The sequence below is a fragment of the Aotus nancymaae genome, unplaced genomic scaffold (genome assembly GCF_030222135.1).
Source record: "Aotus nancymaae isolate 86718 unplaced genomic scaffold, 86718_ANA_hifiasm-v0.15.2.pri h1tg000064l_1, whole genome shotgun sequence".
Lineage (NCBI taxonomy): Eukaryota > Metazoa > Chordata > Mammalia > Primates > Aotidae > Aotus > Aotus nancymaae.
In genome coordinates, this window is record NW_026988479.1 from 26686772 (window position 1) to 26713520 (window position 26749).

The 26749-nt window shown below is 42.7% G+C and overlaps 1 protein-coding gene across 2 annotated transcripts in view; it reads left to right on the forward strand.

The window, feature by feature from the left end:
• The first annotated feature begins 13166 nt into the window (after positions 1-13166).
• The window catches only part of G3BP1 (G3BP stress granule assembly factor 1), a 37426-nt gene continuing 23843 nt past the window's right edge, over positions 13167-26749 (forward strand). The window contains exons 1-3 of one of the 2 annotated variants that reach the window (XM_064366539.1): positions 13167-13275; positions 13839-13895; positions 26217-26329. In XM_064366539.1, the coding sequence (XP_064222609.1) occupies positions 26235-26329 (95 nt within the window). In that variant the 5' untranslated portion in view covers positions 13167-13275; positions 13839-13895; positions 26217-26234. The remainder of the gene's footprint in view (positions 13276-13838; positions 13896-26216; positions 26330-26749) is intronic. The other variant, XM_012449663.3, reaches the window with a different exon arrangement.

Genomic DNA, 26749 nt, shown 5'->3' on the forward strand with positions numbered 1-26749 from the left:
GTGGCAGTAGCGCCTCTCTGAGCTCGGAGGGCGGGTTCCGCTGCATATCTGAGAGTGCGCGTTGGAAGCCCTGTCCCGGAGGCCCCGCCCCCTCCGGGCCGGATCGCAGCCAGACGCACCGCCTCCTTCCCATTGCCGGGGCCCGTGGTCACCCTGCCTGGCCAGAAGGCTGCGCTGGCCTCCATCGACTGTCGGCCTTTTTCAAAACGTCTACTTCAGGTCAAGCTTGTGTTAAGGAATACCAGAGAAGGTCACCGCCTTGACCAGGACTGATCCATGCATCCCTAAAAGGACAGTGTCTCTCATTTATTCACCCAGTCAGTATTTATTGAGTGTCAGCCATCTAGGACGCAGCAGTGGAAAAGACGTAGCAGGAGGCCGCGAAGGATGCAGGCGGTGATAGTGCAGGGTTACAGGAACTGTCGTGGCAGCGGAGGAAGGGCCCTGACTGGAGTGGGGTGGGGGCGGTTGTGGAAGAGAGGCGGCTTGGGGAGGAGGCAATAATCTGGACCTCAGCCTTTATCGCCCTCTTACAGGGTCTCTGTCTAAATGCAGTAGCATTGGGGGTTAGGGTATCAACATAGGAATTTTGGGGGACACAATTCATGTCCATGGCAAAGTACAGTCTATAGCAGAGCCATACTGACTAGAGTTTTAATCTCAGCCCTATCATTTACCAGCTGTGTGAACTTGGGCAGATGAATTTACTCTCTAAGCCTCAATATCCTCACATATAAAATGGGGACAGTTAAGGTGACTATACAATTTTTTTATCTAAACCTTTTGCTAGAGAAATGAGATGCTATTAATAATTTTACCAGGACAACAGGTAAACACCATGACTGTTCTAGGCAAACAAGGACACATGGTTCCCTCTAAGAAACCTACTTTGCAGTATTGGAATAAATGTAATGCATGCAAACTGCTTAGCACATCGCTTGGCACATGGTAGGCACCAAACATATATAAGTATTCTTTAATTGCTAGGCCCTCTGTTGGCCTCCCTGGCACTGGGTCTTCCCCTGCTCACAAAATACTCACCCCTTAACCCTTCATCCCCTACCCCACCTGCCAGGAATTCCCTAATGATGGAAGGGAGGGTGGCAGGGAGGAGAGGGAAAGTGGGTTCGGGCACATTAGGTCCTGTACAGGCAAGGCTTAGCATCTTGCTAGTCCTGGGTGCAACTGTGCACTGGGGCTAGGGATTGCCAGATTGCCGTAAGGGAGGGTGGAGAGTGGACAGAAGGGAAGGAAATCCTTCCCAAAGGCAACAGTGCGCAGGGCAAGCCACCCACAGCAGAAGAGTGAATGTTTTAGAGAATTAGGGGTAGGGGTTAGGGGAATGGTTAAGCACAGAGAGCAATTTAAAAAGAAGACAGCTTTATAAAGATCTCTTAATGATTGCAAATAAAGACCAGAGGAAAATATGCCAGATTGTAGTTCCTACATAAATATATACATACATTCCATGTATTTACATAAAAATAAGCCTGAAATGAACCACAGCTAATGTTATTAGTAGCTATCTTGGATAAATGTAGGATTTGCAGGTGGAATCCCAATTTGCCTACTGTTTAATTTTCAAATAGTGAAAAGTAGGTCTCCCTCCTACCCTGACCTCTCCTTCTTAAACAAAAGGCATACTATATACAGTTTTGCACCCTGCTTTTCTCACTTTATAAAGTATCTTAGAGATTATTCCTGGACCAAGTATAGTGGCTCATGCCTGTAATCCCACTGCTTTGAGAGGCCCAGGTGGGAGGATCACTTGAGCCCAGGAGTTTGAGACCAGACTGAGTAACATGGTGAAACCCCAGCTCTGCAAAAAATACAAAAATTAGCTGGGTGTGGTGGCATATGCCTGTGGTCCCAGCTACTCAGGAGACAGAGGTGGGAGCATCATTTGAGCTCAGGAGGTCAAGGCTGCAGTAAGCCATAATTATACCACTGCACTCCAGCATTGGTGACGGAGCGTGACCCTGTATGAAAAAAAAGATTATTCCTGAGTAGTACATATCTTTCTCCAGTATGATGGTTCTGCAGAGAGGTTAAAAAAAAATAGTACATATCAATCCTTTTCATTCTTTTTTTTCCCCCAAGATGGAATCTTGCTGTCACCCAGGTTGGAGTGCAGTGACAAGATTTCAGCTTACTGCAACTGCCTCCTGGGTTCAAGCAATTCTCCTGCCTCAGCCTCCGAAGTAGCTGGGATTATAGGCGTACACCACCATGTCCAGCTAATGTTTGTATTTTTAGTATTTTTAGTAGAGATGGTTTTTGACCATGTTGGCAGGCTGGTCTCGAACTCCTGACCTTGTAATCCACCCACCTTGGCCTCCCAAAGTGCTGGGATTACAGGCATGAGCCACCGTGCCCAATCCCTTCATTTTTTTTTTTTTTTTTGCTTTTTTTAAATTAATGTTTCCTTCAGTCTTTTTAGTGCTATTACTAATTTGTACCATAATTTATTTCATCAGTCCTATGGCAGAAATCATTAATTGGCTAATCCAACACCCATTCCCAGACTTTTTTTTTTTTTTTTTTTTTGAGACGGAGTTTCGCTCGTTACCCAGGCTGGAGTGCAATGGCGCGATCTCGGCTCACCGCAACCTCCGCCTCCTGGATTCAGGCAATTCTCCTGCCTCAGCCTCCTGAGTAGCTGGGATTACGGGCACGCGCCACCATGCCCAGCTAATTTTTTGTATTTTTAGTAGAGACGGGGTTTCACCATGTTGACCAGGATGGTCTCGATCTCTTGACCTCGTGATCCACCCGCCTCGGCCTCCCAAAGTGCTAGGATTACAGGCTTGAGCCACCGCGCCCGGCCCATTCCCAGACTTTTTACTCTTGTTCCTGTAGAGGCTGGAATCCCTAAATACTTGTTTTCCCATCCTTCTTTGTGGCCAGGTGTGCCCATGAGACAAAAGCTGCAGTCGGCTAGGTCTTTGAGACAGCTCTTGCTTTCCTTAGCACTCCTTTCCCTTTACTGCCTAGCACACGGATGTGTTATCTAGAGTGTAAAAGAATAAAAACAAAATAAAGAAAAAAAATAGAGTGCAAATGCACCTTCTTGCAACCAGAAAGGCAACATCAAGAGAGTCACAGAAATGCTGGTTTTGACACTGTAGAGTCACTGAAACAATGCCAGCCACAGCTGGCCTCCAGACTGGTTATGTGAGAAATGTAAGCCCATCCTTACTTCACCTACTACTAGTCCGCTTTCTGAGACTTGTCCCTGACACCTTCCTTACTGATATAGTCCCTCACTGATGGACATATAGGTTGCTTCCACATCTTTTAATGCTATTAATAATGTAATGATGGTCCATACACATACATCCATACTTAAAACTTAATGTAGAAAAAATTCCTAGATGTGGGATTGCTGGTTATTCTAAATTTTGATAGATATACCTAACTGCCTCCCAAAAAGGTTTTATCAACTACATTCTCATATCCCCAGATCAATGTTTATTTATCCTCACTTATTCCAATATTGTAGGTGATTTTTTACTTCCTTTTTATACTTTTGTCATAGTTTCTATAATAAATATGCATTAAGAAAATAATCACAGGGAAGATATTTTTAAAAAGCAGAGTTTAGGAATTCTGGGTTCCCAGCTGCCTAGCAGTCTCATTACTATCCCTGTAAATGGGGTAAGTCAGTTCATCACTAAGCCAGTGAGCCTGGGAAATGGGCATATCAAGTCCCTGCCCTTTTTGGCTGACAAGTGTTGTTGCGAAGATAGGAGTGTACACACTGTAGTCATGTGTTGATGGTGGGTTCTTCCTGGTATAATCTATTTCTAGATCCAGCCTCCTGGGATGACCCTTTCTTTGACAGATGCTGGGGAGTTTAATTCTTTGCAAAGAAGGGTTTTGTAGCTGCTGCCTGCTCCCTGCTACCCCCACCGCAGAAAACCAAGTGTCTGTTTTTGTATCATAACAAAGGTATACACTATTTGCCTCACTGCTTTATCCACCAAGACCCTTCGTCTAGGACAAAGATTCTGAGCTGAAAGGGCTCTCAGAGCAGCCAAGGCATGCATGAAAAGAGAAGGGCTATGAAGTGGAACCTGAGAGCTGAGGGAGCAGGGACTGCAGGCTTGGGAGCGGCAGCATGGTGTCATGCAGAGCCACATGCTGGCAGAACTAAGTCTACAGACACATTTTATTCAGTTCCTAAAGTATTCAAAATACTTTTGGATTAGTTGACAACAGTTAAGAATCCTCAGTATGCTTGTACAACACTGTGAATATACTTAATGCCACTGAATTATACACTTAAAAATGATTAGAAAGAGGAATTTTATTTTCCGTTTTACCACAATTAAAAATAGGGCATGGTGGCTCACACCTGTAATCTCAACACTTTGGGAGTCCCAGGCAGGAGAACTGCTTGAGCCTAAGGGCTCAAGACCAGCCAGGGCAACATAGTGAGACTCCGCCCGTCTCTACAGAAAATTTAAAAACTAGCTGGACATGGTGTGTGTGGCTGTAGTCTCAGCTACTTAGGAGGCTGAGGTGGGAGGATCACTTGAGCCCAGGAGGTCAAGGCTGCACTAAGCTGTGATTGTGCCACTACACTCCAGTCTGGGTGACAGAGCAAGACCCTGTCTTAAAATAAAAAAAAAAATATTTATTTATGTATGTCTAGACTGACATGTAAGATTAATTGCTTCCTTAATGCAAGTCTAGGAAAAGCATTATTAAAAAATAAAAATTCTAAATAGTTTTTAATTTTTATTTTTTGAGACAGGGTCTTGCTATGTCACCCAGGCTGGAGTATGGTAGTGTCAACATGCCACACTGCAGGTGTGACCTCCTGGGCTCAAGTGATCTCCCTACCTCAGCCTCCTGACTAGCTGGGACCACAGGTGCATACCACCGCCCCCAACTATTTTTTAAATATTTTTGCAGAGATGGGGTCTTGACATATTGACCAAGTTGATCTCATAAGCAGTACTCCCGCCTTGGCCTCCCAAAGTGCTAGGATTACAGGCCTGAGCCACCGAACCTGGACTAAAGTAGTTTTTAAAAAGGGTGATGGCTGGGTGTGGTGGTTCATGCCTGTAATCCCAGGACTTTGGGAGGCAGAGGCTGGCGGATAACTTGAGGTCAGGTCAGGAGTTCAAGACCAGCCTGGCCAACACAGCAAAACCCTGTCTCTACTAAAAGTACAAAAATTAGCTGGGCATTGTGGTAGGTGCCTGTAATACTAGCTATTCAGGAGACTGAAGCAGGAGAATCACTGGAACCTGGGAGGCAGAGGTTGCAGTGAGCAGAGATCACACCACTGCACTCTAGCCTGGGTGACAGAGCAAGACTCCATCTTGAAATAATAATAATAATAATAACGATGGTGAAACCTATTCAACTAAAGTCCTCAGAATATTTCCACTGTTTTTTTTTTTTTTTTTTTGAGACGGAGTTTCGCTCGTTACCCAGGCTGGAATGCAATGGCGCGATCTCGGCTCACCGCAACCTCCGCCTCCTAGGTTCAGGCAATTCTCCTGCCTCAGCCTCCTGAGTAGCTGGGATTACAGGCACGCACCACCATGCCCAGCTAATTTTTTGTATTTTTAGTAGAGACGGGGTTTCACCATGTTGACCAGGATGGTCTCGATCTCTTGACCTCGTGATCCACCCACCTCGGCCTCCTAATCCACTGTATTTTTAAGTGAGACAAAAAGTTTTGTGTATTATTAGTAAATAAAATGCTAAAAAAAAAAAACAACACTAAGTCACATAACCTAGATTTTTAATATCTCCTGAAAAACTGAAAGATCTGGAAACATGTCTGTAACTGGCAGGACAGGCCAGGTAGTATCGTAGTAATGAACCATTCCAAAACCTCAATGGCTTAAAACAACAAAGATTTATTTATCATGTGATATGCCCATAACAGGCTATGTAGGTTGAAGTTGGAGTAGCTCTGTGCAAATTGCTTTTGCTCAATGTGAAAGTGTCCTGCCAAAATTCATATGTTGAACCTAATTGCCAATGTGATAGTATTAAGAACTGGGGCCTTTGCAAAGTGATTAAGTAATGATGGAAGAACACTCGTGGATAGGATTAGAGAATTTATAAAAGATGTTAAAGGGAGTACCCTAAACCTTTTTTGCCCTTTTGCCATGTGAGGGGACAGTGATCATCTTAGAAGCCATCACAGTCCCCAGCACTCTTTAGTTGACACCCAACATAGCAGCCAGTGGTCAGAGAACATTTGCCATGCTGTCCTCTTCCTCCTTTGTTCTCTGTACTCCTGGGGCTTCGGTTTTCTGAAGTTGTGTTTAATAAGACAACCCAGACAAACTTGTGTTCAGTTCCTCGCTGTTTCAGGCATTTAATCTCTCTGACCCTGTCTCTTTTTTTTGTTAAATAAAGATAATAATTAGACATAGCTCATCATGCTGTGGTGAGCAATAAGACAATACTCAAAATATTCAGCTTAGTGACTAGAACACGTTAAGCACCCAGAAACTATTCTTAGGGTTATGACAATTTAGTTTTTAAAATAACATATGGAAAAAAAAATTTTTTTTTTGAGATGGAGTCTTGCTCTGTCACCCAAGCTGGAGTGCAGTGGCGTGATCTTGGCTCACTGCAACTTCTGCCTCCTGGTTCAAACAATTCTCCTGCTCAGCCTCCTGAATAGCTGGGATTACAGGTGGGCACCACCATGGCTGGCTAGTTTTTGTATTTTTAGTAGAGATAGGGTTTCACCATGTTGGCCAGGCTGGTCTTGAACTGTTGACCTCGTGATCTGCCCGCCTCAGCCTCCCAAAGTTGTTGGTATTTTTAAAGCATATATGATATACTATATATAATTTGCAAGACAGTTTTTAAAATTATCAATCTGCTTTGGAAATTTGTTTTTTACATATAATATTACAAACATTTAAAAAATATTTGACTATAAACACACACATATATGCACATATAAAACTAGCTCAATCTTTTAAATTGCTACAAAATTTTTTCTAGTATGTATATATTAAATTTACCTATTCCCTAAAAGACATTTAGATTATTTTGCCATATTATAAACAATGGTATAACATTTTTGCTCTCTGTATATATGTGGGAGTATTTCTTTAAAGTAGATAACAAAAAGTAGAATTTCTGCATCATAGGGTGTGTGGATTTTAAATTTTACTAGATGCTAGCAAATTGCCCTCAGAAAGGCTATGCTAATTTATATTTTGTACTAGCAGTATATGAGAGTAATTATTTCTATCAATGTGCGAAATGGAATGAACTTGCAAAAGAAAAGAAAAAAAAGAAAGAAAAAAAGAGAGAGTAATTATTTCTAACACCCTTGCCAACATTTGGTATTAGCAAAGTATCATTTTTCACAATATCATGATTGAACAATTATTTAACTTCTTTTTGTTTTAGTTTCCCTATCTGTTGAAATGAGCTGTTTGAAGATTAGATGAGCTCTTTTTTTGGGGGGAGGACAGAGTCTCACTCTGTCACCCAGGTTGGAAGGCAGTGGCACAATCTCAGCTCACTGCAACCTTCGTCCCCTGGGTTCAAGCGATTCTCCTGCCTCAGCCTCCCAAGTAGCTGGGATTACAGGCATGTATCACCATGCCTGGTTATTTTTTGTATTTTTACTAGGGACAGGGTTTCACCATGTTGGCCGGGCTGGTCTTGAACTCCTGGCCTCAAGTGATCCGCCCAACTTGGCCTCCCAAAGTACTGGGATTACAGGTGTGAGACACTGGGCCCTGCCTTAGATGAGGTCTTATGTATATTTTATTCTTCTTTCTTTTTTCCTTATTGGGCTTTTGAGTTTCAAGTGCTATAAACCTGAGTCTGATTCTAAGCCCTGGCACTTTCCAGCTATTAGCCAGTCATTTAGCCTTTCTGAGCCATAGTTTCTACATCTGTAAGAGTTAATACTTCATAGGATTTTTCTAAGGATGACTTGAAAAACTGTAATTAGCACTGTGCCTGTCACACAATAGGTGCTTGATATACATGCTATGTTATTTATCCTACTTCTAAGCCACAGGAAGTGAGGACTTATATATAGCATGTGTACCAGTGTGCAGCAAAGAACTTTCTGCAAAGAGCTTTGGCTGCAGATTATCAGGATTTGCCATGGACTCCAGAACTCTCAAATCACTTGGAAATTTGTCTATGCAGCATTATCTGGTGTCATGCCTGAGACAATGGAGGAAAAGCCCCAGTTTTTCAGGGGTTTTTCAGAAGACTATGCCCTTTTCTGTATTCATAACTGTATCTTCCTTCCCTAGACAGTATTGACAGTGGGTAAAAGAACATGGACCTGGGCAGGGCACGGTGGCTCACGCCTGTAATCCCAGCACTTTGGGAGGCCGAGGCGGGTGGATCATGAGGTCAAGAGATCGAGACCATCTTGGTCAACAAGGTGAAACCCGTCTCTACTAAAAAATACAAAAATTAGCTGGGCATGGTGGCACACACCTGTAGTCCCAGCTACTCGGGAGGCTGAGGCAGGAGAATTGCCTGAACCTAGGAGGCGGAGGTTGCGGTGAGTCGAGATTGCGCCATTGCACTCCAGCCTGGGTAACAAGAGCGAAACTCCGTCTCAAAAAAAAAAAAAAAAAGAACATGGACCTGAAGTCAGAGTCCTAGCTTCTAGCCTTAGCTATGTGACCAAAGGCAAGTTGTTTACCTTTTTGAGTCTGTTTTTGTACTTGAGAAGTAGGAAATAGGGATGTTGTGAATATTAAACAAGATTGTTCTTGGAAAGAATTTTAGCAAGGTGCCTGGCTCATGGTCAATGCTCCATAGAGTCTGAGGAGGTTATGTATTTGCCAAAGGAGGGAAGAATCCAATTGGTATGTCTTTCTCAGCCAGTAAAAGGACTCTCTGGATCTTTGCATGATTTTTTTTTTTTTGAGACAGAGTCTTGCTCTGTTGCCCATGCTGGAGTGCAGTGGCATGATCTCAGCTCACTGCAACCTCTGCCTCCTGGGTTGCAGTGAATCTCCTGCCTCAGCCTCCTGAGTAGCTGTGACTACAGGCGCCTATTTTTTGTATTTGTAGTAGAGGTAAGGTTTCACCATGTTGGCCAGGCTGGTCTTGAACTCCTGGCTTCAGGTGATCCATCTGCCTTGGCTTCCCAAAGTGCTGAGATTACAGGCATGAACCACTGCACCCAGCCTGAATCTTTATATGATCTTTGCATGGTAAGGAGCAAAAGAAAAGAGGTTAGCACTATGCCTTAAACTTATGAGTAAGAAAAGAGGTTAGCACTTTTCAGTGGAGGTGAATTAAAACTTGGATGCCTCATTTTCAAAACCTCTTGTAAGGCTGGGTAAAGTGGTTCATACCTGTAGTCCCAGCACTTTGGGAGGTTGAGGTGGGAGGATGGCTTGAGCCCGGGGTTCGAGACCAGTCTGGGCAACACAGTGATACCTCATCTCTACAAATTTTAAAAAATTAGCTGGGCTTGGTGATACATACCTGTGGTCCCAGCTACTTGGGAAGCTGAGGTAGGAGGATCACTTGAGTCCAGAAGGTTAAGACTGAAGTAAGCTGTGATCTTGCTAGTGCACTTCAGCCTGGATGACAGAGCAAGACCCTGTCTCAAAAACAAGAAAACCCTCCCAAAACACCCCTCTCATATACCTACCTGCAAGGGTTAATGTATTACATCCCTTTTGTTTTAAAGATCAAAATTTCTATATTATAGTTCCTCATATCACAATTAAAATCTACTTAACACTAATTAAAATAATACAGACATGTTTAAAAAAAATCACACAGCCAGGGATGGTGGCTCACACCTGTAATCACAGCACTTTGAGGCTGAGGCAGGAGCACTGCTTGAGGCCAGGAGTTTGACATCAACCTGGGAAAAAAAGTGAGACCCTGTCTCTACAAAAAGATTAGCTATGTACAATGATGGATGCATGCCTATAGCTACTGGGGAGGCTGAGGCTAGGGAACTGCTTGAGCCCAACAGTTCGGGGGTGCAGTGAACTATGATTGTGCCACTGAACTCCTGCTGGGTGACAGAGTGAGACCCTATCTCAAAAAAAAAAAAAAAAAAAAAAAAAAGAAGAAATCACACAGTACTGTAGGGTACAGAACGAAAACTAAGACTTTCTGCTGTCCTAGTCAAAGTTTGTCCCCATTAATAACCATTAATACATTAATATTCACTAACATTTTCTGGTGACTCCTTCCAGACATAATCTGGCACGTATAACAGCAAAAACATATGAGAACAAATATGTAGTGTAGATAACTAAAGCAATACATATGTCTTAACAGACATAATCATCCCCTGCTAGCCCTCTTCATTATACAAATCCAGGCATACTTTTCTCATTATTCTGCATTTCGCTTCCTTCATTTACTGATTATCTCTTGGAGACTGCTCGATAACTATACAAGTAGATCTACCTCATTTTCTGTATGGTTGCATGACAGTCTACTGTAAGAATACTGTTTTGTAGTACTGTATCTAACCAGTATCATACAGCCAGATATTTCGGTTGTTTTCTGCCTTTCTACTACAAACAATGCTGCAATGACTATTAGTAACTCTTTGCAGAGTTTTTTCAAGAATTTTTGAGAGTCTCATTTTGGTGCCCAAGCTGGAGTACAGATCTCCACTCGCTGCAACCTCTGCCTTCTGAGCTCATATGATCTTCCCACCTCAGCCTCTCAAAGTGCTGAGATTAGAGGCGTGTACCACCATGCCCTGGCTAATTTTTGAAAAAAATTTTTTTTTTGTAGACGAGGTTTCACATGTTGCTCAGGCTGATCGCTCAAACTCCTGACCTCAAGTGATCCACCCACCTCCGCCTCCCAAAATGCTGGGATTACAGGCGTGAGACACTGCACCGGGCCTGCTGCTTAATATTCTATATTACGTGTATATCTCTGTCAAACAGCTTGTCGATTGATGAACATTAAGTGTTCTGTTTTTACGTATTTTAACAACGCTGACAAAGCTGCAGTGAAAATCTTGGCACGTCTTTGTAAACAAATGTGGCTATCAACCAAGAAGTGACATTATTGTTTTGGGGGACAGACATAATTTTACTCGATATTTAAATTGCTGCCGGGCGCGGTGGCTCACGCCTGTTAATCCTAACACTTTCGGAGGTCGAGGAAGGCAGATAACCTGAGGTCAGGAGTTCGAGACCAGCCTGACCAACATGGTGAAACCCCGTCTCTACTAAAAATGCAAAAATTACCCAGGCATGGTGGCACGCATCTGTAATCCCAGCTACTTGGGAGGCTGAAGCAGGAGAATCACTTAAACCTGGGAAGCGGAGGTTGCAGTGAACCGAGATGGCACCACTGCACACCAGTCTGGGTGACAGAGTGAGACTCCATCTCAAAAAAAAAAGCTTGGCAAAAAGCTTTTCATCACTTAAAACTCCCTCTGAAAGTAAAGAGTAGCCATGTCCTTCATCGCGAGTCACCTGGGTTAAATTACTAATCTGTAAATGTTAAATTTCGCCAATCTTACTAGTTTTTCCATTTGGAGAGTCATGTTGTGAAATGCCAATCACTTAGTGTACCTTTTAAAAAACTTTGCAAGGCTTCTCCAGGGCCCTCAGAATAAAGGCCAGATTCCTTTGCAGGGCTAACAGGATCTTGGAGATTCCCTACTCCAGGAAACTTCCAGTGGCTTCTCTCCTGGGGCCTGTTCCCTCGTTTTGGGAGCGCCTGGGCAACCGCCAGCCGGGAAGCTCATTTCAGACTCAGGCCTGGGGCTCCACCGACGCCGACGGAGCCCGGCTGCTGCGGGAGTGGGGCCCTGAAGGACCAGAAGGGACTTTCACTTCGCCTCCTGGGCCTCCCGAGTTTCAGGCTCGGGCTAGTCTCGCGCAAAGAGGCGAGTGTGTCCGGCTCCCCGCAAGCTGCGGCCTGCGGCCGGCACCCGTGCTCCTTCGGCTCGCCCTCCCCCGCCCCTCCGTCCCCCGGGGCTCCACGTGCTTCATTTCCAAAATTCTCAGCAAAACTCCGCTGGAGACCCTCCCGCCTGGTCACATGCCTGGAACGAGAACAAACCGGGGCGTGCCTGTGCCCGACGGCTGAGAACCAAAGCTATTTCCATAGAAAATGCCCACGGTGTCCCAGAGGGCCCGGCCAGCCTTGAGACTCAGCCTGGCCAATGCCCGAGACGGCAGACGGAGCGGACCAGTTGCCCTTTAAAGGCGCAGCGACGAGAATAAGCCCCCACCCGCGGCAATTCGAGGCTGCCAATATTGGCGGGGCTCGGGACGTGGCGCGAGGGCCCACACTCCACCGGAGGACGCGGGGACTACCGTGCCTCAGCCGCCACAAAGGGAGCCTCGCCACACGCCCGCGGCCGCTCCGCAGCGCCCGCCCTGAAGCGCCCGGCGGAACGGCGCGCTCTCCTGCACCCCCGCGGGCGGCGCGGTAGCGACTATCCTCCCTCTACCCCGCAGCAGTGCTGAGTAATGGTGAGAGCCAGCAAGGCTCTCGGCCGCCGCACGGAATACAAAAGTTGTAATAAAAAAGAAGAAAGCAACCCGGGAAACTTTGCCACTTGGCTCCCCAGGTACCAAATTGTGCTGAAAAGGCGAGGTAAGGGCCTCAGAGGCCAGATCCAACAAGGGGAAGAAAGAAAAGAGGGCAGAATCCGCAGCCTGCGCAGCCTCACAACCGCCCAGAGGGCACGGCGGCCCTGAGGCTTGGTCTCTTCAGAGCAGCGCAACCTCCGTGTCAATCAGCTCCTTCCGGCGTTGCGATTGGCCACAGGCTTTCTTGGCCTCTCGGGCGCCCGCCTCCTAGTTGCTTGGGGTTTACTTCCCCAAAGTACACGGGCCCCACCTTGTGGAGCAACCGCTCCTGCATGGAAAACGGATCTCCGCCCAAGGGAAGATGCGTTAACGAATAAGAGCAGTCCCGCCCATTTATTGGCTAATTTGGGTATCAGTCAAAGAACTGCTCACCTGCCTTTCCACTGTACTTTTCGGTTATTGGACTGTCTTAGCGCCAATCTGTTACTAGGGAAACGAGATCCTCAGAGTCTCATAGGCAAGAGTCAAAGCCAATCAAGAGCCACACCTTCATCCCGACTCAGTGCCCAATTGCTGTTCGAAGAGCGCGGAGGACGCGGTCGGGATTGGTTATCCCCTCGCCCAACCTGGCCGCAACAAGTTAGGGTGAGTGGCGGTTATATACACCGGCGGCGGAGCACGCGTGTGTGCGGACGCAGTTGCGTGAGGGATTTCTGCCATCCTCAGAGCTGTGGAGCAGAGCTAGTTCCTCTCCAGCTTAGCCGCTCAGGTACGCCAGTGTGTGGGCGGGGCAGGGAAGCCCGAGGACGAAGCCAAACGGCAGCAGTCGTGAGAGCTCAAGTCTGAGTGGCGTTCGCGGCGGCCGCGCCAGGCGCGTCCCCCACCCCCACCCCCACCCCGACCCCAACGGCCGCAGGCGCGCGCGGCGAACGGACGGGCGCGCGGCGGGTCCCCGCTCCGGCCCCCCCGCCCTCGCTAGGGCGCGTGCGTGCGCGTGCTGCGTCCAACGGCCACGCGGGGCGGGAGTGAGCCGCGGCCGCCGCCCGGGCCCCAGGGCGGTCTCGGGGGCAGGGGGCCCCGCGCCCAGCGTTTCCCGCCTGCCACCCTCCTCCTCCACGCGCCCGCGGAGTCTTTTTCTCCCCTGGCAGAGGGGTCCAGTCGGTCCGGACGAGAAGGAGGCTTTCGTTTAGGGGTGGGGACAGCCCTAGTCTGGAGTTTTGCGGCCCCCGAAGCAGAAGTGCCCTCGGTTTTGCAGGGAGGAAAGAGGGAGCAGCGAGTGCACGGAGTGATAGTAACAGCGAATGTTTTTTCCACGCCCTCTCTATGTGCCAGGCACTGTGCGGAGCCACTTTTCTGCCTTTCATTTGATTCTCACAGTGAGCCGGCGAGGTAGGTACGGCCATCCTTCCGCAGCGGCCCGAGGCGCGGGGCTGGAGAGCGGGGTCACAGGCTCACACGGGAAGGGCGGGGATGCCGGGCCCTCTGACTCACAGGCTCCTCCCCACCCCCCCTTCCAAGCCTGTTTTATTCTTTGACCCCAGAGCACTTGTCTCTGGGGGCAGCATCAGCTCAAAAGGCCACCTGCCGAGAAGACTGCAGCGGCATTTGTACTTGGCGAGTTCTGGGCTTCCAGGGAGACAAGGATTGGAAGTGAGAATGTGACAAAGGAGAAGGATTTGGGCTTGCTTTCTGCGTGTGGTCGTACAGGCCGTGGGTAGATGTGCCGCCACAGTAGCTTCTGGAAAAAAGCAGGGAAAAAGACTAAGTGCAAATGAACGTAAACTGTGTTCCTCATCTGGTTTGAAACTCAGGTTGGTGATGGGAAATTCCCGCCAGCCAGGAGTTAGGCTCCGGATGTAGACGTTGAATCTTTTTTTTCTCTGCCTTTTTTCAATTTGGAGGAGGCTTTTGGAGAAAGACCTTGAGAAGATTATAGTTGAAGAAAATGAGGTACAAAGCGACGAGTTTCAGATGTCACCAGCATCTGTGGGTTAAAATATGGAATTGGAGTGAAAAGGCTAGTGCCCAGTTAACGGTATACTTTTGATCTGTGTGGCGCGTGTCACCCTTGATGAATTACTGGTGTTGGAGATGTGTTGGAAAAAACACGTGTGTCAGTCGAGATCTTCTGTGGATGAAAGTTTGTCTACACACCATTTATTTCTTCAGGGACTTGAGTTTATATTTTCCTAGTAGAGTTAACATATTTTAGATTATTTGAAAGCCAGTATACTCCTTGGCTTAGTGAAATAAATGTTCCTATGTTATAGAAACCCTTCTATAAACATAAATATTTCTATAAACATGTTCTAGAAACCCTTTCTATAAACATGTTTCTATAACAGCATTAAAATATAACAATGTTCCAAGTAACATTTACTTGGGGAACTTGCCTGGTGTAGCAATTCCATTACGTACTGGCTAACTATTGAATTAACATTTTAACTTAGACTTAAAGATGAACAATTTAGGCTGTCAAATGGAAAAACAGTAGAATGACCTACATTTAAACTGTTTAGGCTTGAGTCCAGCTAATTTTATTACTGCTTGAGGTAAAATAGAATGAAATTATTTTACGTGTTATTGAGGGAGGATTTTGTTAGTTTCTACTTAAAATATTTAAAAATAACTGTTCTTGGCCTCAGACAAATGGTTATCACTTGGTCAGGAATATGAAAATTATGTGATTATTTCACAGATTGGTGCTCCAGCTGCTCACTTGTGCATTCCTTTATCAGGAACAAGTGAATGGAAGCAAATTGTGGTAACGTAAGGTTTGGGCTGCCCTACATCTCTACCAAGTCATACGTTAGTTTTGTTGGAGCTGCTACTTACCGGTGGAAAAGTCTAAGCTTTTGTACTTCTTACAGGTAGAAAAGTAGGCAATTCTTTGTTTAACTCAGTTTGCTGTTCTCAGCTGACAGTTCACCAGGGGAACATTAGGAGATTTTGGTAATGTTTCTTTGTGACCTACTTAGAGCAGTTTTTCTTTTGTAACTTATGTTACGGTTTTTTCCCCCCCCACCTCGTTCTAGTATTTGCATAGAAAGTAAAAGACAGAAGGCAGTTTTAAGTTTTTGTAAAAGTTTGTGAATTGTATATGGTCCTTAGGACTGATGGGGCTAGTGTTAAAAGATAAAATTTAACATAAAACCAACATTTGTGACTAAAGCCAATTTTTTCTTTTATTTTCGTCAGTCTAATAAAACTGCCCACTTGGTCTTTTAACATTTGCAAATTGATTGGTTTTTTTTTTTTTAAGGTTTCAGAATTCAAATAAGCATTGTATGTTGTTTGTTTAATTATATTGTGCTTTGGCTGCCTTGGACAAAACTATTATTGACTTTACAGAGAAGAATGGATAATTGTGGAAGGAGGTAGGTCAAAAAAAAAAAAAAAAAAAAAGAGCCGCACCCATCCCCCCAGTAGTTTGTCAACAGCAAGTGGGAAAAACCTGTGGTAGTGCAATACTGCCCTTCCAAGCCCTGGAGTTAAATTTAGATTCAGCAACTGTTACCTCACATGTAGTTGGTGATCACAATGTGGTGGCAAACTAGGTTTATAATTTTATATCTCAGAAATCAGCTATTTACTTTTTTTTTAAAGGTATTCTTGGACATCCTGTCTGGCTTCAGTTGGGAAGGCTAAATTGCAAGGCAGGTGATAGGGTTAAGAGTAGAAATGATTCACACACATGAATAGTGTATTAATCTGTCTTACAAGGCAGAAAGCAATTAAAAAAAAAATGCTCTCACAGCCTGTAGCTTAGTAAATAAGGTCTTGAGGTGACTTTGTGACAGAGTCCCTCTTCTGTCAGATGGCAGTCTATCATGTAATACTGCTTAGTTTTTGGTATGCATGTTGTATCTTAGGTACTTGATAAAAAGTAAAAATTAAAGATGATTCAGAGATGTGGCTTCATGGATGGTACACACAAGTCCTTTGTAGGGATGTAATCTTTGGTGGCTATTAACTTCATGGGTTTTATAAAGCATCATCATGTATTTGTGTAACCCTTTGCATATTTTGAAAGTGCTTTCACACATCTTTGGTATTACCTTTTTTTTTTTTTTTAACTAAGAAGTGAATTGGGGCTCTGAAACTGAATTATCCAAACTATTTTGAAAAGCATGTGGTACCTAATAGCTTACTATAGCCTGCTATTTACTTAATTAAAAAATCTTAGAGGGATTTTGAATCTCGAAGGTAAGAATGTGACACCTACCTGCCCTTGCAGGCTTCTTCCATATGCTGTTTATGCAAAGCTGTTGGCTGTGCCTCAAGTACACCCTTGTTCCTGGACTCTGAGGTTGCCTAGAGTTTCCTGGAGTATATCCAACTGTCTTGATCATCTATTTAAGAATTTTGCAGATGAGCATCAGTATTAACTAACATATCTTTTCACTTGATGAGAAAGATTGATTTTTCTTTAGTTATGAACCTGAGTAGGTTTTAACTTTGAAGTGGGGAAGGGATACACTAAGGTAAAAGATAAAAGTTAAGTATTCTGATTTCCTGAAGTTTTTTTCTTTCAGAAAAACAGTATTTTTGAGATAAAATTTGTGGAAGAGTTGCAATAGAGAGGTCTTACATACTTATTATCCAGTGTTAACATATTACATGGGGTACTTTGAACAGAACTGATAAATTAACATCGATAAAATACTGTAAACTCAATGATAGACTTTATTTGGATTTCCTTAGTTTTTCTACTAAAGTCCTTTTTCTGTTCCAGGATCCAGTCCAGGATGCCACATTGTATGTAGTCTCCTTAGTCGCCTGATCTCTGTCACTTTCTGTCTTTCCTTTTGTCTTTCATGACCATAAACCTTGATCTCATTTGGATTTGATGTTAGGATTAGACTGAAGTTAATGGATTTTAGGGGAAGAATACCACAGAAATTACCCTTAGCGAGTCATATTGGGGGTCCATAATATATAACTGGTTAAATTTAACCTCATGATTTTTTTAAGGTGGTATCTGTCAGGTTAGTATTGTTTCTCCTTTCCATACTATTTCTTAGATGCTAGTCACTAAGTCCAGCTCACACTCAAGGAGAGAAGGGAATTAGGCTCTACTTCTCTAGAAGGAGGAGAATGTGAATTTGTGGACATACATTAAAGCTACTGTTAATATTTTGGCATGCAAATAAAGTTCCCCTTCTTAGTTTTAGCATTTTAATGGATCTTGTCTGCAGGTACTACTGCAGACAGGTATTACTGTTCTAATGGTGATTTTTAAAAAAATTTGCCTCTTTCTTTCTACAGTATTATAAATTCTCTGTAAGGAAGATTTGTGTATTCTTCATTTGTTTCTTTTCAGTCATTTATGTCACTATAGACCATGGATATTAATTTTGTTCTTTGGGTTGTAATCCACCATTATCCTTGCTGATATTTACTTATTATTTAATATTTATTTTATTTTATATTTTTATAAAATATTGTTCAGGCTGGTCTTGAACTCCTGGGCTCAAGCAATCCTGTCTCGGCCCCCCAAAGTGCTGGGATTACAGGTGTCAGCCACTGTGCCTGGCCACAAATTATTTTGTTCATATTGTTCCAGCTTTTTTTTTTGGCTCCTTTGTTTTGACACTTGCCTGTCTTTTCTGTTTTTTAAAAGCATTTTCTTTCTTTCATTAATTACCAGGTGTTTCAGACTTGTATCTTGTATTTTGCCTGTCTCAGGTCCAGAATCGACCATTTCTCCAAGGAGCTGTCAGGAGGAATTTTGAAGGGAGGTAACAGGTGGTAAATGTGAAGAGTTTGGAAAATAGATTGACAGTAGGCCCAGTAATGGTGATACTACTCTTGCTCTAAGTACAGACATTGGCTTCTGTATTCAGGTTACTCTGGTTCTGGGAAAAGATTTTGTTTCTAAATTCCTGTGATTTAGAGTACCGAATATCAAATGTTTGAATACATAGTATAACCCTGAAACAAAATTTACAAAAATTTGATATATGCTTAAGTCTTTCCAGACTGTTTTATTGATGGGATAATTTTTTTAAATAGCTTTATTGAGGTATAATTGACAATAAACTGTGTGTTTTAAAAATGTACTGCTTGATAACTTCAGACACCACCTGTATTCCCAGCTTCTCAAAAGACTGAGTCGGCAGAGACAATTACTTGAGCCCAGGAGTTTGAGGCTGCAGTGACCTATGATCATGCCACTGTACTCCAGCCTGGGCGACACAGCAGACTCTTAAAAAAAAAAAAATGTATACCCATGAAACTATCACCACAGTCAAGATTGTGAACCTATCCATTACCCCCAAAAGTTTTCTCGTGTCCCTTTTCCCTTTCTTACTTGTTCCTCCCACCCTTCTCCCTGCAGAAAATCCTTGCTCTTTCTATAACTGTAGATTACTTTGCATTTTCTAGAATTTTTGTGTGAATAAGTTATGTTCTTTTTTTGTTGCTCAGTGCTAGTCTCTTTGTGTAGGCGTATCACAGTTTATTGATTTACCTGTTGGTGGACATTGAAACATACAAAACCTTTATGTTTTCGGCTTTTTGACTATTAAAAATAAAGCTTCTGAACTTTGTGTACAAATCTTTGTATGGATACATGTGCCTTTATTTCTCTTGGGTAAATGCTTAATAGGGGAATGTTTAGTTCATGTGATACATGTATGCCTTATTTAGAAAGAAACTCCCTGTTTTACAAAGTGGTTGTACCATTTTACATTCCCATCAGCAATATTTGGAGGTTTCCATTTCTACCAGCAGCTGGCTAACAGTGTGTATGGTTAGTCTTTTTAATTTTAGTCATTGTGACAAGTGTTTAGTGGTACCTCACAGGTTTTACTTTGCATTTCTGTAATTACTAATGATCAGCATTTTTCATTTGGCGTTCACGTAATTTATTCGGTGAAGTTATCTTTAAATCTTTGGCTCATGTGTTATGGGATTGGTTACTTAATTATTATCTTTTTTTTTTTTTGAGACAGAGTTATGCTCTTGTGTCCCAGGCTGGAGTGCAGTGGCACGATCTCAGCTCACTGCAACCTCAGCCTCCTGAGTTCAAGCCATTTTCCTGTCTCACCCTCCTGAGTAGCTGGGATTACGCCTGGCTAATTTTTGTATTTTTAGTAGAGATGGAGTTTCACCATGTTGGCTAGGTGTGGAATTACTGACCTCAGGGGATCTCCCTGCCTTGGCCTCCAAAGTGCTGGGGTTACAGGTGTGGGGCACCGCACCTGGGTGGTTTCTTAATTTTGAGAGTACTTTATATATTCTGGATAGAAGTTTTTAAAAATCAGAGATATGGGCTGGGCGTGGTGGCTCACATCTGTAATCCTAGCACTTTGGGAGGTTGAGGCAGGAGGATCACTTGAGGCCAAGAGTTTGAGACAAGCCTGGGCAACATGGTGAAACCCATCTCTACTAAAAAATCCACCTTTAGCTGGGCATGGTGGTGCGTGCCTGTAATCCCAGCCTCTTGAGAGGCTGAGGCATGAGAATTGCTTGAACCTGGGAGGTGGAGGTTGCAGTGAGTGGCACTGCACTCCAGGCTGGGTGACAGAGCAAGACGCTATCTTTAAAAAAAAAAAAAAAAAAAAAAAAAAAAAAAATCAGATACATGCTTTGCAAATATTTACTCCTAGTCTTTGGCTTGACTTTTCATTCTTTTGATAGTGTCTTACAGAGCAGATGGTTTTAATTTTGACTCAGTCTACGTGATCAATTTGCTTTCTTCATTTGCTTTTGGTGTGTCTAAAATCTTTCCTCAGTGTTGTGCAGATTTTCCCTAAAATTTTACGCTTTAATTACACTGAATCATTTTGAGTTAAATTTTGTAAGTGGTGTTAGGCATGAATTGAGGTTCTGGTTTTTGTTTTTTACATATGATATCTAATTATTTCAGTACCAATTGTTGAAAAGAGTATACTTTTTCTACTGAATTGTCTTTGCACTTTTGCTGGAAATATATTGTCTCTGTGGATGTATTACAGAACCCCATTCTGTTTCATGGATCCATTTGTCTCTCTGTCCACCCTGTGTAGCTATGTACAATATCTGGTATTTGTGCTAAAAATACTTTTAGACATATGTAAGGCTATCCTACAGTACATATTTGGCAACTGATTTTTCTTTTTAATGTTTTTGAGATCTGTGCTCACTTTCTGGCAGACATAAATAGGGTGACATATGTTTTGGTTTGCCAGGGACTGTCCAGATTCACTTCAGTTAACGTGACACAATTAATAGTAGCTGTTTTCAATCTTAAAAGTGCTCACATATGGTTGTCTTAGATACAGAGGTTTCCCTAATGTGAATAAACCACAACTTAATAGCCATTCCTTATTTGATGGACATGTAGGTTGTTACCGATGTTGTACTTTAGAAATAAGTTGGCAGTTATTTGTTTTTGTTTTGTTTAATTGGGTTTCTTTTGTGTATGTACCTAGAAGAGAACTGCTTGATTTTCATCAGAGTGTTTTTGATTTTATTAGATAAGTGCAAAATGTTCTCCATTTTCAAAGTTAATTTGTCATTTTTTACTCATCTTAAAGGTAGCCTTTGAAAACTCTTACTTAAACTTTGTCCTAAATTTGGATGAATCATTTAAAACTGGTAAATTCACTGGTCGCGGTGGCTCACGCCTGTAATCCCAGCATTTTGGGAGGCCGAGGCGGGTGGATCACGAGGTCAAGAGATCGAGACCATCCTGGTCAACATGGTGAAACCCCGTCTCTACTAAAAATACAAAAAATTTGCTGGGCATGGTGGCACGTACCTGTAATCCCAGCTACTCAGGAGGCTGAGGCAGGAGAATTGCCTGAACACGGGAGGTGGAGGTTGCGGTGAGCCGAGATCACGCCATTGCACTCCAGCCTGGGTTAACAAGAGCGAAACTCCGTCTCAAAAAAAATAAATAAATAAAATAAATTCAAGGTCATGTTTAATAATACGATCTTTCTAGATCTTAATGATATCAGTGTATATCATCCTTAAGAATATTACTTATATTCCAGCAGCATCTGTTGACATATGTTGTTATATTAGGAACAGCCAAAGTCCATAGTTGTAGAAATTTTCAAAACCTCTTTAGAAAAGGACTTAGTGTGCTGAGTGTTTATAAATGAGGGAAAACCTTGGAAATTTTTAGCATACATTTTCTTTTTTTTTTTTTCCCCTTCTGATACTAGCGTGTGTTTTCATTGATAATGCATTAAATTTTTTTCCTTCTGTCACCCATGCTGGAGTGCAGTAGCACAGTCTCAGCTCACTGCAGCCTCTGCCTCCTGGGTTCAAGCTTCAGCCTCCTAGCTGGGATTATAGCCACGTGCCACCAAGCCCAGCTAATTTTTTTTATTTTTAGTGGAGACAGGTTTCACCATGTTGGCCAGATTGGTCTCAGACTCATGACCTCGGGTGATCTGCCTGCCTTGGCCTCCTAAAGTGCTGGGATTACAGGTGCGAGCATAATGCCCAGCCAATTATGCATAGATTAAAAAAAAAAAAACATTCCCCCCAGAGGTAATTCATAGATTTCATAAAATATTTGTCACAGTGGATTAATAACTGGCAAAGCACTGTCTTTTCTGTGACTCATCTATTTGCTTACTTTAATTATTTTTAGATTTGATAGAATTGAGAGTTGATGAACAAGACTGAGAATTCTTGAGAAGTATTATGTTCACATTTCTCATTGCTTGTGTTTTATGTTTGGGCCAGAAAAGATTTCAGAGAGATGATGTACAATTTTTTCCTAACTAGGATTTATTGATGCTCTGTATAGATTCAGTTTGCCAAAATTTACTACTTTTTTTTTTTCTGTGAATGATCAAATAGGTTTTTTTTTTCTTTTTTTTTTTTTTTTTTTGAAAGGCAGAGTCTTGCTCTGTGGCCCAGGTGGAGTGCAGTGGTGCAATCTTGGCTCACTGCACTCTCTGCCTCCCAGGTTCAAGTGATTGTTGTGCTTCAGCTTCCTGACTAGGTGGGATTACAGATGTTTGCCACCATGCCTGGCTAGTTTTTTGTATTTTTAGTAGAGACAGCGTTTCACCATGTTCAGCAGGCTCATCTTGAACTCCTCGCCCCAAGGAGTGTGATCTGTTTGCGTTGGTCTCCGAAAGTGCTGGGATTACAGGTGTGAATCACTAAGCCCAGCCCAGACTTTTTTTTTCTTTTTTAAACTGGGAATAGCAAAATTATTCACAAAACTTTCGGTGTGTGGTCTTCAATCAGCTAAGAACTTACCTAAACATTCTTTTATTTATATTTATTTTTATACTTGATTTTTTTGAGATGACGAGGTCTTTCTCTGGCACCCAGGCTGAAGTGTGGTGGTGTGATCATAGCTCACTGCAGCCTCAAACTTCTGGGCTCTAGCATTCCTTCTGCCCCAGCCACCCGAGTACCTGAGACTTAAAGGAATGTGCTACCACATTTAGCTAATTTCTTTTTCTTTTTTTTTTTTTTTTTTTCATTTTTTTGGAGATAGGGTCTTGTTTTTTTGTTGCCCAGAGTGGTCTCAAACAACATTTTTAATAATTAAAGAAACAGTGTTGTATCTGCCATCTTAATCTAAATGGTGGAAAACCAGATAAGTCAGTTTTGATAGTTGGTCAGAAATCAACTCTGCTATTATAAAATTCCAACTTCTTGTTTTTGTGTGAGAAAGTTGAATTAAAAAAAATAGTGTTTTTTAGCCGGGCCCGGTGGCTCATACCTGTAATCCCATCACTTTGGGAGGCCAGGCTGAGGTCGGGAGTTCGAGACCAGCCTGGCCAACATGGAGAAACCCTGTCTTGACTAAAAATACAAAAATAAGCCGGGCATGTCTGTAATCCCAGCTACTCAGGAGGCTGAGGCAGGAGAATCGCTTGAACCCGGGAGGAGGAGGTTGCAGTGATCCTAGATCGCGCCATTGCCATTCCAGCCTGGCGACAAGAATGAGACTTCGTCTCAAAAAAAAAAATGTGTCTGTTATGTGTCAGACATCAAGTTTTGGAACTAAAAAGTTGGGTAAGAAATGGTCTCTGCTCTTAAGAACTTACTATTTGGGAAAAAGTTTGTATTCTTTATTCAGTATGTTTTATCTGACCATGACTAATGTAGAATTTGTGAAGCCTTTGACTATTTTAGTTTAAGACTTGAGTATTTTTTTAAGCAGTGAAGCAGCATAGTTTTGTTTTATTTTATTTTGAGACGGAGTCTTGTTTTGTCGCCCGGGCTGGAGTGCAGTGGTGTGATCTCGGCTCATCATAACCTCCGCCTCCCAGGTTCAAGAGATTCTCCTGCCTCAGAGGAGTAGCTGGGATTACAGACTTGCGCTGCCACTCCCAGCTGATTTTTGTATTTTTAGTAGAGATGAGTTTTCACCATGTTGGCCAGGCTGGTCTTGAACTCCTGACCTCCTTATCTACCTGCCTCAGCCTCTCAAAGTGTTGGGATTACAGGCATGAGGAGCCACTGTGCCCGGCCTAATTTTTTTTACTAAAATGAAATTCATATTTAGTTATGTGGAATTAAAAAAATATTGCTACTGTTTCCCTTGAGCCCTTTGGTGGTTATTATCAATAGATATATTTATTTACATTAAAGGAGTGATTTCAGGAGACAGCTGCCACTTAAATGGAACTGTTCATAGTGTAAATGGGAGACTGTAAGGGTATTTGAGGCAAATCTAATGTTGAAACTTAACTTCAGTACTAGAGTATTGAAAATTTGGTTTAGCTAACAGCTGTTGCATGTTTCTGAAGTTGACAGTCTCAATTCAAAGTAGCATCTGTTTGGAAAATTAAATGCTAATTAAGATCGGAGTTTGCAAAATGATATAAACTGTTAAAATGTTAAACTAAGGACGAAATGATCTGCCTGCCTCAGCCTCCCAATGTGTTGAGATTACAGGCGTGAGCCACCGTGCCCAGCCAAATTTTTTTTGTTTTCTTTTGGTGCCTATACTGGGAGACAAATTCTTTTTTTCTTTTTGAGACAGAGTCTTGCTCTGTCGCCTAAGCTGGAGTGCAGTGGCGCAAAATTGGCTCACTGCAACCTCCACCTCCTGGGTTCAAGCAATTCTCCTGCCTCAGCCTCCTGAGTAGGTGGAATTACAGGCATGTGCCACCACACCTGGCTAATTTTTTTTTTGTATTTTTAGTAGAGATGGGGTTTCACCATATTGGCCAGGCTGGTTTTGAACTCCTGACCCTTGTGATCCACCTGCTTTGGCCTTCCAAAGTGCTGGGATTACACGCATGAGCCACTGCACTCGGCTCCAGCCAACTTTTAAAGTACATTAGTGTAAGACTTAGGATCCATTTTCTTGTTATTGATATCCACATACCTGAAGGCAAAATACTCCTAGTATGACTGGTAAGCTGTTTCATGTTGATTTTAGTGGCTCTGGTTTTGGGGAAAATAGCAGATGTTGGTGAAATAAAGTACTAAATGGGGTGGATATTTCAGAATAATGCAAAGTTAGGTTGGGGGCGTGAAAAAAGAATAATGCAAAGATGAACTAGATGAAAGTAAATATATCTTCACAAATTGCTTGTTTAGAAATTTATCAACCAAAATCAATCTATTTTGTCTATCCTGTTTAAAAAAAAACAGCTAAAATGTCACTTTCCTTTCTATGGTAATTAAATCTGTACATATTCTCTGTTTGCCTGTATGTTTAAGTTTGTGATAATTTTATCTCTTCCTCCTTGAATGAAAAGTTGGTCTCATTTCAGGTTTTGTAATCAGAAAGCATTTTTTGGTAATAGCTGACAATAATTGGACTTCCTATGGGACAGGTGCCTTTCTTGGCACTCAAAGATATTGACTTTAAGTTTTCATAATTTTGATATAGTGGGAATTATTTTGAGTATAAACATCTTGTTTGTTAACTTCTCCATTTTATTTTGAATTTTTTTTATTCCATTGTAGAATGAACTAGTAAGCATATTTAGTAATTTTAGTTTTGTAGTTTCTTTTTTAAAAAGATGCTATACTAAAAGTTTATCTGATTTAGATGGGCCAGAAAAAGTGATAGTTTGTCCCTGGATGTCAGAGCTATATTGTTTAAGATTATTGCCTTTGAATCTAATATTGCCTCAACTAAGAATGTGCTTGTAACTTTACAACTGGAACACTCTTAATTGGGTTTAATAACTTAAGAAAATTGCTGGGTGCAGTGGCTCACGCCTGTAATCCCAACACTTTGGGAGGCCAAGGCGGGTGGATCACAAGGTCAGGAGTTTGAGACCGGCCTGGCCAATGTAGTGAAACCCCATCTCTACTAAAAATGCAAAAATTAGCTGGTTGTGGTGGAGCATGCCTGTAGGCCCAGCTACTCAGGAGGTTGAGGCAGGAGAATCGCTTGAACCTGGGAGGTGGAGATTGTGATGAGCTGAGATCACGCTACCGTACTCCAGCCTGGGCAACAAAATTAGACTTCATCTCAAAAAAAATTATGATGGGATGTATGTTGGAAATACATACCTTTGAGGTTCTTGTAGCTTTAATATTGGGGATAATGATGAATTCTTCTTAATGATTCCCCGTTTTGTATATATAAAATTGCAATAAATTTGTATAAAATCTCAACTGGTCCTTGTGGGTTCTATTTGTTTTTATGATAGTTATTCATTTTTTAAATGACTTGCTGAAGTGTTCTTTTCTCTTAGTTGGTTTCAGCTAAATGATTCGATCTTTTTCCCCTGTGTTTGATCCTTCGGGTTTGGACATATTTGACTTTTATTCCCCCAGGTTGAATTGACCAAAGCAATGGTGATGGAGAAGCCTAGTCCCCTGCTGGTCGGGCGGGAATTTGTGAGACAGTATTACACACTGCTGAACCAGGCCCCAGACATGTTGCATAGGTAAGACATTTTTCTCCTGCATCATCTAATGCTGTGTTTTAGTATGTAGTACTTAAGAGATTGTCCCACTCATCATCTTGTGCCTTGTAGGGTTGTTGCATAATACTTATTTGCACATAAGTATCCCCCAATTTTTTTTTTGAAACCGAGTCTTACTCTGTTGCCCAGACTAGAGTGCAGTGGTGCGATCTCAAATGACTGCAACCTCCACCTCCCCAGTTCAAGTGATTCTCCTGCCTCAGTCTCCTGAATAGCTGCGACTACAGGTGCCCACCACCATGCCCAGCTAATTTTTTTTTTTTTTTAAAGTAGAGATGGGATTTCACCATGTTGGCCAGGCTGGTCTCGAAATCACAACCACAGGTGATCAACCTGTCTCAACTTCCTAAAGTTCTGGGATTACAGGCGTGAGCCACTGTG